Raw genomic sequence first — 18,939 nt, forward strand, 5'->3', positions numbered from 1 at the left:
TTGCCTAGTCACTTTACCCCTACCTACAGTATACTGCTGCTACTGTCTATTATCTATCCTGTTGTCTAGTCACTTTACCCCTACCTACAGTATACTGCTGCTACTGTCTATTATCTATCCTGTTGTCTAGTCACTTTTTTCCCTACCTATAGTATACTGCTGCTACGCTACTGTCTATTATCTATCCTGTTGCCTAGTCACTTTACCCCTACCTACAGTATACTGCTGCTACTGTCTATTATCTATCCTGTTGCCTAGTCACTTTACCCATACCTACAGTATACTGCTGCTACTGTCTATTATCTATCCTGTTGTCTAGTCACTTTACCCCTACCTACAGTATACTGCTGCTACTGTCTATTATCTATCCTGTTGTCTAGTCACTTTACCCCTACCTACAGTATACTGCTGCTACTGTCTATTATCTATCCTGTTGCCTAGTCACTTTACCCCTACCTACAGTATACTGCTGCTACTGTCTATTATCTATCCTGTTGTCTAGTCACTTTACCCCTACCTACAGTATACTGCTGCTACTGTCTATTATCTATCCTGTTGCTAGTCACTTTACCCCTCCCTACAGTATACTGCTGCTACTGTCTATTATCTATCCTGTTGCCTAGTCACTTTACCCCTACCTACAGTATACTGCTGCTACTGTCTATTATCTATCCTGTTGTCTAGTCCCTTTACCCCTACCTACAGTATACTGCTGCTACTGTCTATTATCTATCCTGTTGTCTAGTCACTTTACCCCTACCTACAGTATACTGCTGCTACTGTCTATTATCTATCCTGTTGTCTAGTCACTTTACCCCTACCTACAGTATACTGCTGCTACTGTCTATTATCTATCCTGTTGTCTAGTCCCTTTACCCCTACCTACAGTATACTGCTGCTACTGTCTATTATCTATCCTGTTGTCTAGTCCCTTTACCCCTACCTACAGTATACTGCTGCTACTGTCTTATCTATCCTGTTGTCTAGTCACTTTACCCCTACCTACAGTATACTGCAGCTACTGTCTATTATCTATCCTGTTGTCTAGTCCCTTTACCCCTACCTACAGTATACTGCTGCTACTGTCTATTATCTATCCTGTTGTCTAGTCACTTTACCCCTACCTACAGTATACTGCTGCTACTGTCTATTATCTATCCTGTTGCCTAGTCACTTTACCCCTACCTACAGTATACTGCTGCTACTGTCTATTATCTATCCTGTTGTCTAGTCACTTTACCCCTACCTACAGTATACTGCTGCTACTGTCTATTATCTATCCTGTTGTCTAGTCACTTTACCCCTACCTACAGTATACTGCTGCTACTGTCTATTATCTATCCTGTTGTCTAGTCCTTTACCCCTACCTACAGTATACTGCTGCTACTGTCCATTATCTATCCTGTTGCCTAGTCCCTTTACCCCTACCTACAGTATACTGCTGCTACTGTCTATTATCTATCCTGTTGTCTAGTCACTTTACCCCTACCTACAGTATACTGCTGCTACTGTCTATTATCTATCCTGTTGTCTAGTCACTTTACCCCTACCTACAGTATACTGCTGCTACTGTCTATTATCTATCCTGTTGTCTAGTCACTTTACCCCTACCTACAGTATACTGCTGCTACTGTCTATTATCTATCCTGTTGTCTAGTCACTTTACCCCTACCTACAGTATACTGCTGCTACTGTCTATTATCTATCCTGTTGCCTAGTCCCTTTACCCCTACCGACAGTATACTGCTGCTACTGTCTATTATCTATCCTGTTGTCTAGTCACTTTACCCTACCTACAGTATACTGCTGCTACTGTCTATTATCTATCCTGTTGCCTAGTCACTTTACCCCTACCTACAGTATACTGCTGCTACTGTCTATTATCTATCCTGTTGTCTAGTCACTTTACCCCTACCTACAGTATACTGCTGCTACTGTCTATTATCTATCCTGTTGTCTAGTCCCTTTACCCCTACCTACAGTATACTGCTGCTACTGTCTATTATCTATCCTGTTGCCTAGTCACTTTACCCCTACCTACAGTATACTGCTGCTACTGTCTATTATCTATCCTGTTGTCTAGTCACTTTACCCCTACCTACAGTATACTGCTGCTACTGTCTATTATCTATCCTGTTGTCTAGTCACTTTACCCCTACCTACAGTATACTGCTGCTACTGTCTATTATCTATCCTGTTGTCTAGTCACTTTACCCCTACCTACAGTATACTGCTGCTACTGTCTATTATCTATCCTGTTGCCTAGTCACTTTACCCATACCTACAGTATACTGCTGCTACTGTCTATTATCTATCCTGTTGTCTAGTCACTTTACCCCTACCTACAGTATACTGCTGCTACTGTCTATTATCTATCCTGTTGCCTAGTCACTTTACCCCTACCTACAGTATACTGCTGCTACTGTCTATTATCTATCCTGTTGCCTAGTCCCTTTACCCCTACCTACAGTATACTGCTGCTACTGTCTATTATCTATCCTGTTGTCTAGTCACTTTACCCCTACCTACAGTATACTGCTGCTACTGTCTATTATCTATCCTGTTGTCTAGTCACTTTACCCATACCTACAGTATACTGCTGCTACTGTCTATTATCTATCCTGTTGTCTAGTCACTTTACCCCTACCTACAGTATACTGCTGCTACTGTCTATTATCTATCCTGTTGCCTAGTCACTTTACCCCTACCTACAGTATACTGCTGCTACTGTCTATTATCTATCCTGTTGCCTAGTCACTTTACCCCTACCTACAGTATACTGCTGCTACTGTCTATTATCTATCCTGTTGTCTAGTCACTTTACCCCTACCTACAGTATACTGCTGCTACTGTCTATTATCTATCCTGTTGTCTAGTCACTTTACCCCTACCTACAGTATACTGCTGCTACTGTCTATTATCTATCCTGTTGTCTAGTCACTTTACCCCTCCCTACAGTATACTGCTGCTACTGTCTATTATCTATCCTGTTGTCTAGTCACTTTACCCCTACCTACAGTATACTGCTGCTACTGTCTATTATCTATCCTGTTGCCTAGTCACTTTACCCCTACCTACAGTATACTGCTGCTACTGTCTATTATCTATCCTGTTGTCTAGTCACTTTACCCCTACCTACAGTATACTGCTGCTACTGTCTATTATCTATCCTGTTGCCTAGTCACTTTACCCCTACCTACAGTATACTGCTGCTACTGTCTATTATCTATCCTGTTGTCTAGTCACTTTACCCCTACCTACAGTATACTGCTGCTACTGTCTATTATCTATCCTGTTGTCTAGTCACTTTACCCCTACCTACAGTATACTGCTGCTACTGTCTATTATCTATCCTGTTGTCTAGTCACTTTACCCCTACCTACAGTATACTGCTGCTACTGTCTATTATCTATCCTGTTGTCTAGTAACTTTACCCCTACCTACAGTATACTGCTGCTACTGTCTATTATCTATCCTGTTGTCTAGTCACTTTACCCCTACCTACAGTATACTGCTGCTACTGTCTATTATCTATCCTGTTGTCTAGTCCCTTTACCCCTACCTACAGTATACTGCTGCTACTGTCTATTATCTATCCTGTTGCCTAGTCACTTTACCCATACCTACAGTATACTGCTGCTACTGTCTATTATCTATCCTGTTGTCTAGTCACTTTACCCCTCCCTACAGTATACTGCTGCTACTGTCTATTATCTATCCTGTTGTCTAGTCACTTTACCCCTACCTACAGTATACTGCTGCTACTGTCTATTATCTATCCTGTTGCCTAGTCACTTTACCCCTACCTACAGTATACTGCTGCTACTGTCTATTATCTATCCTGTTGTCTAGTCACTTTACCCCTACCTACAGTATACTGCTGCTACTGTCTATTATCTATCCTGTTGCCTAGTCACTTTACCCCTACCTACAGTATACTGCTGCTACTGTCTATTATCTATCCTGTTGTCTAGTCACTTTACCCCTACCTACAGTATACTGCTGCTACTGTCTATTATCTATCCTGTTGTCTAGTCACTTTACCCCTACCTACAGTATACTGCTGCTACTGTCTATTATCTATCCTGTTGTCTAGTCACTTTACCCCTACCTACAGTATACTGCTGCTACTGTCTATTATCTATCCTGTTGTCTAGTCACTTTACCCCTACCTACAGTATACTGCTGCTACTGTCTATTATCTATCCTGTTGCCTAGTCACTTTACCCCTACCTACAGTATACTGCTGCTACTGTCTATTATCTATCCTGTTGTCTAGTCACTTTACCCCTACCTACAGTATACTGCTGCTACTGTCTATTATCTATCCTGTTGTCTAGTCACTTTACCCCTCCCTACAGTATACTGCTGCTACTGTCTATTATCTATCCTGTTGTCTAGTCACTTTACCCCTACCTACAGTATACTGCTGCTACTGTCTATTATCTATCCTGTTGCCTAGTCACTTTAACCCTACCTACAGTATACTGCTGCTACTGTCTATTATCTATCCTGTTGTCTAGTCACTTTACCCCTACCTACAGTATACTGCTGCTACTGTCTATTATCTATCCTGTTGCTAGTCACTTTACCCCTACCTACAGTATACTGCTGCTACTGTCTATTATCTATCCTGTTGTCTAGTCACTTTACCCCTACCTACAGTATACTGCTGCTACTGTCTATTATCTATCCTGTTGTCTAGTCACTTTACCCCTACCTACAGTATACTGCTGCTACTGTCTATTATCTATCCTGTTGTCTAGTCACTTTACCCCTACCTACAGTATACTGCTGCTACTGTCTATTATCTATCCTGTTGTCTAGTCACTTTACCCCTACCTACAGTATACTGCTGCTACTGTCTATTATCTATCCTGTTGTCTAGTCACTTTACCCCTACCTACAGTATACTGCTGCTACTGTCTATTATCTATCCTGTTGTCTAGTCCCTTTACCCCTACCTACAGTATACTGCTGCTACTGTCTATTATCTATCCTGTTGCCTAGTCACTTTACCCATACCTACAGTATACTGCTGCTACTGTCTATTATCTATCCTGTTGTCTAGTCACTTTACCCCTACCTACAGTATACTGCTGCTACTGTCTATTATCTATCCTGTTGTCTAGTCACTTTACCCCTACCTACAGTATACTGCTGCTACTGTCTATTATCTATCCTGTTGCCTAGTCACTTTACCCCTACCTACAGTATACTGCGCTACTGTCTATTATCTATCCTGTTGTCTAGTCACTTTACCCCTACCTACAGTATACTGCTGCTACTGTCTATTATCTATCCTGTTGCCTAGTCACTTTACCCCTACCTACAGTATACTGCTGCTACTGTCTATTATCTATCCTGTTGTCTAGTCACTTTACCCCTACCTACAGTATACTGCTGCTACTGTCTATTATCTATCCTGTTGTCTAGTCACTTTACCCCTACCTACAGTATACTGCTGCTACTGTCTATTATCTATCCTGTTGTCTAGTCACTTTACCCCTACCTACAGTATACTGCTGCTACTGTCTATTATCTATCCTGTTGTCTAGTCACTTTACCCCTACCTACAGTATACTGCTGCTACTGTCTATTATCTATCCTGTTGTCTAGTCCCTTTACCCCTACCTACAGTATACTGCTGCTACTGTCTATTATCTATCCTGTTGTCTAGTCACTTTACCCCTACCTACAGTATACTGCTGCTACTGTCTATTATCTATCCTGTTGTCTAGTCACTTTACCCCTACCTACAGTATACTGCTGCTACTGTCTATTATCTATCCTGTTGTCTAGTCACTTTACCCCTACCTACAGTATACTGCTGCTACTGTCTATTATCTATCCTGTTGTCTAGTCACTTTACCCCTACCTACAGTATACTGCTGCTACTGTCTATTATCTATCCTGTTGCTAGTCACTTTACCCCTACCTACAGTATACTGCTGCTACTGTCTATTATCTATCCTGTTGTCTAGTCACTTTACCCCTACCTACAGTATACTGCTGCTACTGTCTATTATCTATCCTGTTGTCTAGTCACTTTACCCCTACCTACAGTATACTGCTGCTACTGTCTATTATCTATCCTGTTGTCTAGTCACTTTACCCCTACCTACAGTATACTGCTGCTACTGTCTATTATCTATCCTGTTGTCTAGTCACTTTACCCCTACCTACAGTATACTGCTGCTACTGTCTATTATCTATCCTGTTGTCTAGTCACTTTACCCCTACCTACAGTATACTGCTGCTACTGTCTATTATCTATCCTGTTGCCTAGTCACTTTACCCCTACCTACAGTATACTGCTGCTACTGTCTATTATCTATCCTGTTGTCTAGTCACTTTACCCCTACCTACAGTATACTGCTGCTACTGTCTATTATCTATCCTGTTGTCTAGTCACTTTACCCCTACCTACAGTATACTGCTGCTACTGTCTATTATCTATCCTGTTGTCTAGTCACTTTACCCCTACCTACAGTATACTGCTGCTACTGTCTATTATCTATCCTGTTGTCTAGTCACTTTACCCCTACCTACAGTATACTGCTGCTACTGTCTATTATCTATCCTGTTGTCTAGTCACTTTACCCCTACCTACAGTATACTGCTGCTACTGTCTATTATCTATCCTGTTGTCTAGTCACTTTACCCCTACCTACAGTATACTGCTGCTACTGTCTATTATCTATCCTGTTGTCTAGTCCCTTTACCCCTACCTACAGTATACTGCTGCTACTGTCTATTATCTATCCTGTTGTCTAGTCACTTTACCCCTACCTACAGTATACTGCTGCTACTGTCTATTATCTATCCTGTTGTCTAGTCACTTTACCCCTACCTACAGTATACTGCTGCTACTGTCTATTATCTATCCTGTTGTCTAGTCACTTTACCCCTACCTACAGTATACTGCTGCTACTGTCTATTATCTATCCTGTTGTCTAGTCACTTTACCCCTCCCTACAGTATACTGCTGCTACTGTCTATTATCTATCCTGTTGTCTAGTCACTTTACCCCTACCTACAGTATACTGCTGCTACTGTCTATTATCTATCCTGTTGCCTAGTCACTTTACCCCTACCTACAGTATACTGCTGCTACTGTCTATTATCTATCCTGTTGTCTAGTCACTTTACCCCTACCTACAGTATACTGCTGCTACTGTCTATTATCTATCCTGTTGTCTAGTCACTTTACCCCTACCTACAGTATACTGCTGCTACTGTCTATTATCTATCCTGTTGTCTAGTCCCTTTACCCCTACCTACAGTATACTGCTGCTACTGTCTATTATCTATCCTGTTGTCTAGTCACTTTACCCCTACCTACAGTATACTGCTGCTACTGTCTATTATCTGTCCTGTTGTCTAGTCACTTTACCCCTACCTACAGTATACTGCTGCTACTGTCTATTATCTATCCTGTTGTCTAGTCACTTTACCCCTCCCTACAGTATACTGCTGCTACTGTCTATTATCTATCCTGTTGTCTAGTCCCTTTACCCCTACCTACAGTATACTGCTGCTACTGTCTATTATCTATCCTGTTGTCTAGTCACTTTACTCCTACCTACAGTATACTGCTGCTACTGTCTATTATCTATCCTGTTGTCTAGTCACTTTACCCCTACCTACAGTATACTGCTGCTACTGTCTATTATCTATCCTGTTGTCTAGTCACTTTACCCCTACCTACAGTATACTGCTGCTACTGTCTATTATCTATCCTGTTGTCTAGTCACTTTACCCCTACCTACAGTATACTGCTGCTACTGTCTATTATCTATCCTGTTGTCTAGTCACTTTACCCCTACCTACAGTATACTGCTGCTACTGTCTATTATCTATCCTGTTGTCTAGTCCCTTTACCCCTACCTACAGTATACTGCTGCTACTGTCTATTATCTATCCTGTTGCCTAGTCCCTTTACCCCTACCTACAGTATACTGCTGCTACTGTCTATTATCTATCCTGTTGTCTAGTCACTTTACCCCTACCTACAGTATACTGCTGCTACTGTCTATTATCTATCCTGTTGTCTAGTCACTTTACCCCTACCTACAGTATACTGCTGCTACTGTCTATTATCTATCCTGTTGTCTAGTCACTTTACCCCTACCTACAGTATACTGCTGCTACTGTCTATTATCTATCCTGTTGTCTAGTCACTTTACCCCTACCTACAGTATACTGCTGCTACTGTCTATTATCTATCCTGTTGTCTAGTCCCTTTACCCCTACCTACAGTATACTGCTGCTACTGTCTATTATCTATCCTGTTGTCTAGTCACTTTACCCCTACCTACAGTATACTGCTGCTACTGTCTATTATCTATCCTGTTGTCTAGTCACTTTACCCCTACCTACAGTATACTGCTGCTACTGTCTATTATCTATCCTGTTGTCTAGTCACTTTACCCCTCCCTACAGTATACTGCTGCTACTGTCTATTATCTATCCTGTTGTCTAGTCCCTTTACCCCTACCTACAGTATACTGCTGCTACTGTCTATTATCTATCCTGTTGCCTAGTCCCTTTACCCCTACCTACAGTATACTGCTGCTACTGTCTATTATCTATCCTGTTGTCTAGTCACTTTACCCCTACCTACAGTATACTGCTGCTACTGTCTATTATCTATCCTGTTGCCTAGTCACTTTACCCCTACCTACAGTATACTGCTGCTACTGTCTATTATCTATCCTGTTGTCTAGTCCCTTTACCCCTACCTACAGTATACTGCTGCTACTGTCTATTATCTATCCTGTTGTCTAGTCACTTTACCCCTACCTACAGTATACTGCTGCTACTGTCTATTATCTATCCTGTTGTCTAGTCACTTTACCCCTACCTACAGTATACTGCTGCTACTGTCTATTATCTATCCTGTTGCCTAGTCACTTTACCCCTACCTACAGTATACTGCTGCTACTGTCTATTATCTATCCTGTTGTCTAGTCCCTTTACCCCTACCTACAGTATACTGCTGCTACTGTCTATTATCTATCCTGTTGCCTAGTCACTTTAACCCTACCTACAGTATACTGCTGCTACTGTCTATTATCTATCCTGTTGTCTAGTCACTTTACCCCTACCTACAGTATACTGCTGCTACTGTCTATTATCTATCCTGTTGTCTAGTCACTTTACCCCTACCTACAGTATACTGCTGCTACTGTCTATTATCTATCCTGTTGCCTAGTCACTTTACCCCTACCTACAGTATACTGCTGCTACTGTCTATTATCTATCCTGTTGCCTAGTCACTTTACCCCTACCTACAGTATACTGCTGCTACTGTCTATTATCTATCCTGTTGTCTAGTCCCTTTACCCCTACCTACAGTATACTGCTGCTACTGTCTATTATCTATCAACAGATCAAGGTATGATCAGTCTTTTTATTAAGTGGTTGTTCCTTCCTGCACTGAAACATTGAAGCTCCCTACCAGTCCTACACTATTACATTTTAATCATTTAGCAGACGCTCTTATCCAGAGCCACTTACAGTTAGTGAGGGCATACATTTTCATACTGGCCCCCCGTGGGAAACGAACCCACAACCCCGGCGTTGCAAGCGCCGTGCTCTACCAACTGAGCTACAGGGGACTATTCACAGGTGGAACTGCTGCCAAAGGGGCTTTCACCTATTATAATTTGACAAATGTTCAATTATTATTATTTATTTTTTTTAAAGTGTGGAATAGGCTAGGTTGGGTAGATCTGTGGAATAGGCTAGGTTGGGTAGATCTGTGGAATAGGCTAGGTTGGGTAGATCTGTGGACCCCAATGTAATGCACGCCTGAATGTAAACCATCTCCGGGAGGGAATTTCAGTATTTTTAACCTGATAAGGGGAGAGTGGGCAAACTGATAGGGGAGAGTGGGGAAACTGATAGGGGAGAGTGGGGTAAACATAGGGGAGAGTGGGGTAAACTGATAGGGGAGAGTGGGGTAAACTGATAGGGGAGAGTGGGGTAAACTGATAGGGGAGAGTGGGGTAAACTGATAGGGGAGAGTGGGGTAAACTGATAGGGGAGAGTGGGGTAAACTGATAGGGGAGAGTGGGGTAAACTGATAGGGGAGAGTGGGGTAAACTGATAGGGGAGAGTGGGGTAAACTGATAGGGGAGAGTGGGGTAAACTGAAAGGGGAGAGTGGGGTAAACTGATAGGGGAGAGTGGGGTAAACTGATAGGGGAGAGTAGGGTAAACTGATAGGGGAGAGTGGGGTAAACTGATAGGGGAGAGTGGGGTAAACTGATAGGGGAGAGTAGGGTAAACTGATAGGGGATAGTGGGGTAAACTGATAGGGGAGAGTGGGGTAAACTGATAGGGGAGAGTGGGGTAAACTGATAGAGGAGAGTGGGGTAAACTGATAGGGGAGAGTGGGGTAAGTGGGGTAAACTGATAGGGGAGAGTGGGGTAAACTGATAGGGGAGAGTGGGGTAAACTGATAGTGGAGAGTGGGGTAAGTGGGGTAAACTGATAGGGGAGAGTGGGGTAAACTGATAGGGGAGAGTGGGGTAAACTGATAGGGGAGAGTGGGGTAAACTGATAGGGGAGAGTGGGGTAAACTGATAGGGAGAGTGGGGTAAACTGATAGGGGAGAGTGGGGTAAACTGATAGGGGAGAGTGGGGTAAACTGATAGGGGAGAGTGGGGTAAACTGATAGGGGAGAGTGGGGTAAACTGATAGGGGAGAGTGGGGTAAACTGATAGGGGAGAGTGGGGTAAACTGATAGGGGTGAGTGGGGTAAACTGATAGGGGAGAGTGGGGTAAACTGATAGGGGAGAGTGGGGTAAACTGATAGGGGAGAGTGGGGTAAACTGATAGGGGAGAGTGGGGTAAACTGATAGGGGAGAGTGGGGTAAACTGATAGGGGAGAGTGGGGTAAACTGATAGGGGAGAGTGGGGTAAACTGATAGGGGTGAGTGGGGTAAACTGATAGGGGAGAGTGGGGTAAACTGATAGGGGAGAGTGGGGTAAACTGATAGGGGAGAGTGGGGTAAACTGATAGGGGAGAGTGGGGTAAACTGATAGCGGAGAGTGGGGTAGGTTGAGCCAAAGGGATAAATTGAGCCACCCTTGTTTTTCTAGGAAACCAAACACCAAAAAAGTATTTGACCAAATATTTAGGAAGAGGTCATCATTTTATGGAGTCTGTGAAGGAAGAAACAACATGGAAAAAGTGGTAAAAGCAAGTTAGGTGCAGAAAACTGGGTTTTCACCAAGTCAAATGAATGTTTGTATCAGAGGTTTCATGATGCTTGTATCTAAACCAAAGTAGATAATTTAAAGATTGTTCTATACATCAGTTGGGGTCTCTATTAACTTCTATATGAGGTCCTAAACCTAGTATGAAAGTGCATCCTTGTAGCTGTGTGGGCTAATATAGTCAAAATGTTTGCCCGAGTAGCGCAGCGGTCTAAGGCACTGCATCTCAGTGCTTGAGGCGTCACTACAGACCGAGTGGCGCAGCGGTCTAAGGCTCTGCATCTCAGTGCTTGAGGCGTCACTACAGACCGAGTGGCGCAGCGGTCTAAGGCACTGCATCTCAGTGCTTGAGGCGTCACTACAGACCGAGTGGCGCAGCGGTCTAAGGCACTGCATCTCAGTGCTTGAGGCGTCACTACAGACCCCCTGGTTCGATTCCAGGCTGTATCACAACCGGCCGTGATTGGGAGTCCCATAGGGCGGCGCACAATTGGCCCAGCTTCGTCCGGGTTTGGCCGGTGTAGACCGTCATTGTGAATAAAAAATTGTTCTTAACTGCCTTGCCTAGTTAAATAAAATAAATAAATACAAATATAAAAAAAGTTGAGCCAATGGCCATAGGGTAAGTTGAGCCAATGGCAAGTTGAGCAAGTTGAAGTGTTTTCTTCCCAGGCATAATGCAAGGCGTTATCGCTGGGGTATCAGGTAACACCAGGGCCTCCCAGGCATAATGCAAGGCGTTATCGCTGGGGTATCAGGTAACACCAGGGCCTCCCAGGCATAATGCAAGGCGTTATCGCTGGGGTATCAGGTAACACCAGGGCCTCCCAGGCATAATGCAAGGCGTTATCGCTGGGGTATCAGGTAACACCAGGGCCTCCCAGGCATAATGCAAGGCGTTATCGCTGGGGTATCAGGTAACACCAGGGCCTCCCAGGCATAATGCAAGGCGTTATCGCTGGGGTATCAGGTAACACCAGGGCCGATGTTCAAAGTTTTTAAAAAGTACAAAGTGTTAGATGTTAAGCCTGTGTTAAAATATGCTTAAAAATACAAAAAGTGATTGTGAATGTGATGAATTGTGTTTGGAAAATAAAGAGAGACATGGTTTTAACTGGTAGTGGTAGTATTTAATTCAGTACAGAAATGTGTAGGTGGCTTAACTTACCCTGTCACGAGGCTCAACCTACCCCATGGCGTAAGTTGTGCCAAGAGAACACTTTTTTTGGTCATGCTATGTTTTCAAAACTGTACTGTTTACAATAATTCTGATTATTTCCAGGGATACACAACATCCTGAAATATATGTAGATATATCTTTGTTAGAAAGAATACTAGAATGGCTCAACTTACCCCACTCTCCCCTAACCCAACAAGGCTCTGCTCAAGCACAATAGAAGGGTCAGCTGACCCTGTGTGTTGTTGTGGTTCTGGATGGCCAGGTAGCTAGCAACAATGATAAGGAACTGCCATGTGGGGAATCAGAAGTGGCTCGTTTCATCTTGTTCTTGATACCATGTCTTGTTTTTAGGTGTTTTGATTGATGTCACGTGACTGAAATTGGCTAGCTAGCTAGCTAACCAACAACTGTAACTTTGTATTTGAGAGACAAGTGCTCATTTTGCAACTTTATTTTATGTTTTCAATAAACATTGGAGACTAAATACAGTTGACGTGTTTTCAACAATCTAAGCCAACCCCGTTCATATTGTCAAAGTTGCGCATGCGTCAGTTTTGTTGCTAAAACAATCAACCCGTCTATATGACTGAAGAGTGAGACAGACAGCTATTTAATATGACATCACTGGAGAGTGAGACAGGTTTAAAATGATATCACTGGAGAGTGAGACAGGTTTAAAATGACATCACTGGAGAGTGAGACAGGTTTAAAATGACATCACTGGAGAGTGAGACAGGTTTAAAATGACATCACTGGAAAGTGAGAGATCTTGAACAGTAAACAAGTCCTTTGAGATAGGACAAATGCCGTGTTCAAAACAACTAGGAATTCGTGAAAATATGAGGTCAAATCATGACGTCAGTGATCTTCAGGTCGGAAAGTCGGAACTCTAGAAAGAGTTGGATGACCGTTCAAATTGATTTTTCCCAGTCGGAGCTCGTTTTTTTCAGAATTCCCAGTTGTTTTGAACAGAAGTCGGAGATTTCCGAGTTCCCAGTTGTTTTGAACGCAGCAAAAAGATCACTGACCTGGCAGGTTTGGTACATATTCGACTAACCCTGGCCCAGCTCTGAACAGTCCTAACCCTGACCCAGCTCTGAACAGTCCTAAACCTAACCTTGACCCAGCGCTGAGCAGTCCTAACCCAGCTCTGAACGGTCCCGACCCTAACCCTGACCCAGCTCTGAATGGTCCTGGAGACAATCACATGACTGACAATCTACAGCATCCCTGCGATGGTTTCCTGACACACATTTAGTACGTGTTAGTCTCTCTCTAACCAGGTCTTCCAGAGAGAAGAGGTGTGTGTCAGAGTCTTCAGGGAGGAGGGTCCTCAGCGCCTCGGCCAATGAAAACAGGTATTCAGTGTTCCGTCCGCTCGGCCCGACTGCATCTACAATCTGATTGGCTATCAGCTCCAGGGGGGCGGGTCCAAGGTAGTCAGGGTTGTCATTAGAACCGATGTAGAGCAGAGCCTGGCTGGGGGCATGGGGAGTGTCAGTGTGTCTTGTGGGGGTCACGGAGGGTCGGGGGTGAAAGTTCACTGCGATGACGCGGTAACCGCCCTTCTCCCGGTGGTCAAGGTAACGCTTCACTTCCTGCTCTCGGCCAGACGGCAGCTTATAGGCCACGCCCCAGACACAACCCTGAGAGAGAGAGAGAGAGAGAGAGAGAGAGAGAGACAGAGAGAGACAGAGAGAGAGAGAGAGAGAGACAGAGAGAGAGAGACAGAGAGAGACAGAGAGAGAGAGAGAGAGAGAGAGAGAGACAGAGAAGCCCAGTTATACCAGGCACTACCTTTACCAATAAAACAGACCAATCATTGCCAATAGGGGGAGGAGACACACGCAAAGACATTCAGCAACTTAACGGTTGGTGGCGATGAGCTTGGGCGACCAGAGCTCAGCAACTACGTGATAACTAATCAGAGGAGGGAGGGTATTGCTAGCTAGCTTTGACACTGTGATGGATAGGCTAACAGCCAATGTGATGCTGTGCATGCTGTTTGGAAGCTACACTGACAAAGGGAGAACTGGCCAGCAGAGAGACGGACAGAAGACAAATCGGAGGACATCTACAGTGCCTTCAGAAAGTATTCAGACCTCTTGACTTTTTCCACTTTGTTAAATTACAGCCTTATTCTAAAATGGATCAAATACAATCCTCAGCAATCTACACCCAATACCCCATAATGACCCAATACCCCATAATGACCCAATACCCCATAATGACCCAATACCCCATAATGACCCAATACGCCATAATGACCCAATACCCCATAATGACCCAATACCCCATAATGACCCAATACCCCATAATGACCCAATACCCCATAATGACCCAATACCCCATAATGACCCAATACCCCATAATGACCCAATACCCCATAATGACCCAATACCCCATAATGACCCAATACGCCATAATGACCCAATACCCCATAATGACCAAATACCCCATAATGACCCAATACCCCATAATGACCCAATACGCCATAATGACCCAATACGCCATAATGACCCAATACCCCATAATGACCCAATACCCCATAATGACCCAATACCCCATAATGACCCAATACCCCATAATGACCCAATACCCCATAATGACCCAATACCCCATAATGACCCAATACGCCATAATGACCCAATACCCCATAATGACCCAATACCCCATAATGACCCAATACCCCATAATGACCCAATACCCCATAATGACCCAATACCCCATAATGACCCAATACCCCATAATGACCCAATACCCCATAATGACCCAATACCCCATAATGACAAAGAGAAAACAGGTTGTTAGACATCTTTGCTAATTTATTAAACATAAAAAACATAAATACCTAATTTACATAAGTATTCAGACCCTTTGCTATGAGACTCGAAGTTGAGCTCAGGTGCATCCTGTTTCCATTGATCATCATTGAGATGTTTCTACAACTTGATTGGAGTCCACCTGTTGTAAATTCAATTGATTGGACATGATTTGGAAAGGCACACGTCAGAGCAAAAACCAAGCAATGAGGTCGAAGGAATTGTCCGTAGAGCTCCGAGACAATCTTGTGTGGAGGCACAGATCTGGGGAAGGGCACCAAAAAATGTCTGCAGCATTGAAGGTCCCCAAGAACACAGTGGCTTTTGGCCGCCCGGCCAAACTGAGCAATCAGGGGAGAAAGGCCTTGGTCAGGGAGGTGACCAAGAACCCGATGGTCACTCTGACAGAGCTCCAGAGTTCCTCTGTGGAGATGGGAGAACCTTCCAGAAGGACAACCATCTCTGCAGCACTCTACCAATCAGGCCTTTATGGTAGAGTGGCCAGACAGAAGCCACTCTTCAGTAAAAGGCACATGACAGCCCGCTTGGAGTTTGCCAAAAGGCACCTAAAGACTCTCAGACCATGAGAAACAAGATTCTCTGGTCTGATGAAACTAAGATTGAACTCTTTGGCCTGAATGCCAAGCGTCACATCTGGAGGAAACCTGGCACCATCCACACGGTGAAGCATGGTGGTGGCAGCATCATGCTGTGGGGATGTTTTTCAGCGGCAGGGACTGGGAGACTAGTCAGGATCGAGGCAAAGATGAACGGAGCAAAGTACAGAGCGATCCTTGATGAAAACCTGCTCCAGAGCGCTCAGGACCTCAGACTGGGGCGAAGGTTCACCATCCAACAGGACAACGACCCTAAGCACACAGCCAAGACAACGCAGGAGTGGCTTCGGGACAAGTCTCTGAATGTCCTTGAGTGACCCAGCCAGAGCCCGGACTTGAACCTGATCGAACATCTCTGGAGAGACCTGAAAATAGCTGTGCAGCAACGCTCCCCATTCAACCTGACAGAGCTTGAGAGGATCTGCAGAGAAGAATGGGATAAAAACTCCCCAAATACTGGTGTGCCAAGCTTGTAGCGTCATACCCAAGAAGACTTGAGGCTGTAATCGCTGCCAGGTGGCACACCAGTCTGGCCACTCTACCATAAAGGCCTGATTGGTAGAGTGCTGCAGAGATGGTTGTCCTTCTGGAAGGTTCTCCCATCTCCACAGAGGAACTATAGAGCTCTGTCAGAGTGACCAGGTGGCGAATCGCATCTCTGCATGTCTGGCAGACATATCAGTATGGATGACGGATCACCACCTCAAGCTGAACCCTGGCAAGACGGAGCTGCTCTTCCTCCCGGGGAAGGACTGCCCGTTCCATGATCTCGCCATCACGGTTGACAACTCTGTTGTGTCCTACTCCCAGAGTGCGAAGAGCCTTGGCGTGACCCTGGACAACACCCTGTCGTTCTCCGCTAACATCAAGGCGGTGACCCGATCCTGCAGGTTCATGCTCTACAACATTCGGAGAGTACGACCCTGCCTTACACAGGAAGCGGCACAGGTCCTAATCCAGGCACTTGTCATCTCCCGTCTGGATTACTGCAACTCGCTGTTGGCTGGGCTCCCTGCCTGTGCCATTAAACCCCTACAACTCATCCAGAATGCCGCAGCCCGTCTGGTGTTCAACCTTCCCAAGTTCTCTCACGTCACCCCCCTCCTCCGCACACTCCACTGGCTTCCAGTTGAAGCTCGCATCTGCTACAAGACCATGGTGCTTGCCTACGGAGCTGTGAGGGGATCGGCACCTCTGTACCTTCAGGCTCTGATCAGACCCTACACCCAAACGAGGGCACTACGTTCATCCACCTCTGGCCTGCTAGCCCCCCTACCTCTGCGGAAGCACAGTTCCCGCTCAGCCCAGTCAAAACTGTTCGCTGCTCTGGCACCCCAATGGTGGAACAAGCTCCCCCACGACGCCAGGACAGCGGAGTCACTCACCACCTTCCGGAGACATTTGAAACCCCACCTCTTTAAGGAATACCTGGGATAGGATAAAGTAATGCTTCTACCCCCCCCCCCCACAAAAAATAATAATAAATAAATAAATAAAAAAACAAAAAAATTGTAAACATTTACATTTACATTTTAGTCATTTAGCAGACGCTCTTATCCAGAGCGACTTACAGGAGCAATTAGGGTTAAGTGCCTTGCTCAAGGGCACATTTACGTCATTTAGCAGACGCTCTTATCCAGAGCGACTACAAATTGGTGCATTCACCCTATAGCCAGTGGGATAACCACTTTACAATTATACTTTTTTTTTTTTTTTGGGGGGGGGGGGGGGGGGGGGGGGGGTAGAAGGATTACTTTATCCTATCCCAGGTATTCCTTAAAGAGGTGGGGTTTCAAATGTCTCCGGAAGGTGGTGAGTGACTCCGCTGTCCTGGCGTCGTGAGGGAGCTTGTTCCACCATTGGGGTGCCAGAGCAGCGAACAGTTTTGACTGGGCTGAGCGGGAACTGTGCTTCCGTAGAGGTAGGGGGGCTAGCAGGCCAGAGGTGGATGAACGCAATGCCCTCGCCTGGGTGTAGGGACTGATCAGAGCCTGAAGGTACGGAGGTGCCGTTCCCCTAAAGTGGTTATTCCACTGGCTATAGGGTGAATGCACCAATTTGTAAGTCGCTCTGGATAAGAGCGTCTGCTAAATGACGTAAATGTAAATGTAAATGTGCTTCAACAAAGTACTGAGTAAAGGGTCTGAATACTTATGTAAATAAGGTATCTGTTTTTTTATTTTTAATACATTTGCAAAAATGTCTAACAACCTGTTTTCGCTTTGTCATTATGGGGTATTGTGTGTAGATTGATGATTTTTATTTATTTAATACATTTTAGAATAATGCTGTGAACAAAATGTGGAAAAGTGAAGCGGTCTGAATACTTTCCGAAGGCACTGTTTCACACCGGTTCCATTACCACACACAGGTGGCAGCTCACCTCTGGGTCCTCCACTAGAGTCACGACTCGGCCAGGCTGAAAAGAGAAGAGAGGAGCTGATTGAGCTGTAATAAATCCAACCTGTAGAGAGGTGGACAACATTGAGCTCTAATCAATCCAACCTGTAGAGAGGTGGACAACATTGAGCCTCTGTCCCCATCCAGAACCTGTAGAGAGGTGGACAACATCGAGCCTCTGTCCCCATACAGTGCAGATGCCGTAGAGCAGTCATGTAGCTGGCTGGATATCACCACTAGTCAACAGACTATTATTTAATAATAAACGTACACTACCTTCACTAGTCAGACAGACAGACAGACACACACCTTGCCTGGCACTCCCCTGTGGTCGGTGCTGCCTTGCCGGCTGAAGCCTGTGATGAAGCCGACCCGCTTCTCCTCATAGGGAAAATCCACCTTCCAGATCAGAGAGCCATACCCGAACACCCACATAGCTACCGTACCTCCTCCTCCTCCACCTGGCCTGCTAACTGTCACACCGGGGCGGTGTATAGTCACGTAGCTTGTCCTGTCAGACTTTTAGCTTTTAGCACTATATACCAGCATCTCTGCTGTTAGTAGCAGCTCCTACTGCATTCACAATGGCGCTCACTGTCGTGACTAGCTACTTCCGTCTGAAGCAACCAGCAACTCGTCACGTGATCGTCAGACAGCACTTGCTGCACAGACTTTGCTTGCCAGGCATTAGT

General features: G+C 44.8%; 1 protein-coding gene across 1 annotated transcript; it reads right to left on the reverse strand.

The window, feature by feature from the left end:
- Window positions 1-12,843: 12,843 nt before the first annotated feature.
- On the reverse strand, window positions 12,844-18,866 carry LOC311117511 (putative glutathione-specific gamma-glutamylcyclotransferase 2). Its single transcript, XM_084192431.1, has 3 exons — window positions 18,557-18,866; window positions 18,231-18,266; window positions 12,844-14,054 (listed from the first exon to the last, which is right to left on the reverse strand). Exons 1-3 carry the CDS (start codon window positions 18,680-18,682, stop codon window positions 13,575-13,577), a joined length of 642 nt encoding a protein of 213 aa, XP_084048557.1. The 5' UTR covers window positions 18,683-18,866; the 3' UTR covers window positions 12,844-13,574.
- Window positions 18,867-18,939: the final 73 nt, after the last annotated feature.

The sequence above is a fragment of the Coregonus lavaretus genome (genome assembly GCF_964263955.1).
Source record: "Coregonus lavaretus genome assembly, contig: HAP1_SCAFFOLD_2786, whole genome shotgun sequence".
Taxonomy (NCBI): Eukaryota; Metazoa; Chordata; class Actinopteri; order Salmoniformes; family Salmonidae; genus Coregonus; species Coregonus lavaretus.

Bases quoted from the DNA above. Each gene is read 5' to 3' on its own strand.
- LOC311117511 (XM_084192431.1), bottom strand. From the start codon at position 18,682: ATGTGGGTGTTCGGGTATGGCTCTCTGATCTGGAAGGTGGATTTTCCC. The intron at 18,267-18,556 runs GTGTGTGTCTGT...TTCTCTTTTCAG, and splicing joins ACAGGGGAGTGCCAGGCAAG to CCTGGCCGAGTCGTGACTCT. The intron at 14,055-18,230 runs GTGAGCTGCCAC...TCTCTCTCTCAG, and splicing joins CTCTAGTGGAGGACCCAGAG to GGTTGTGTCTGGGGCGTGGC.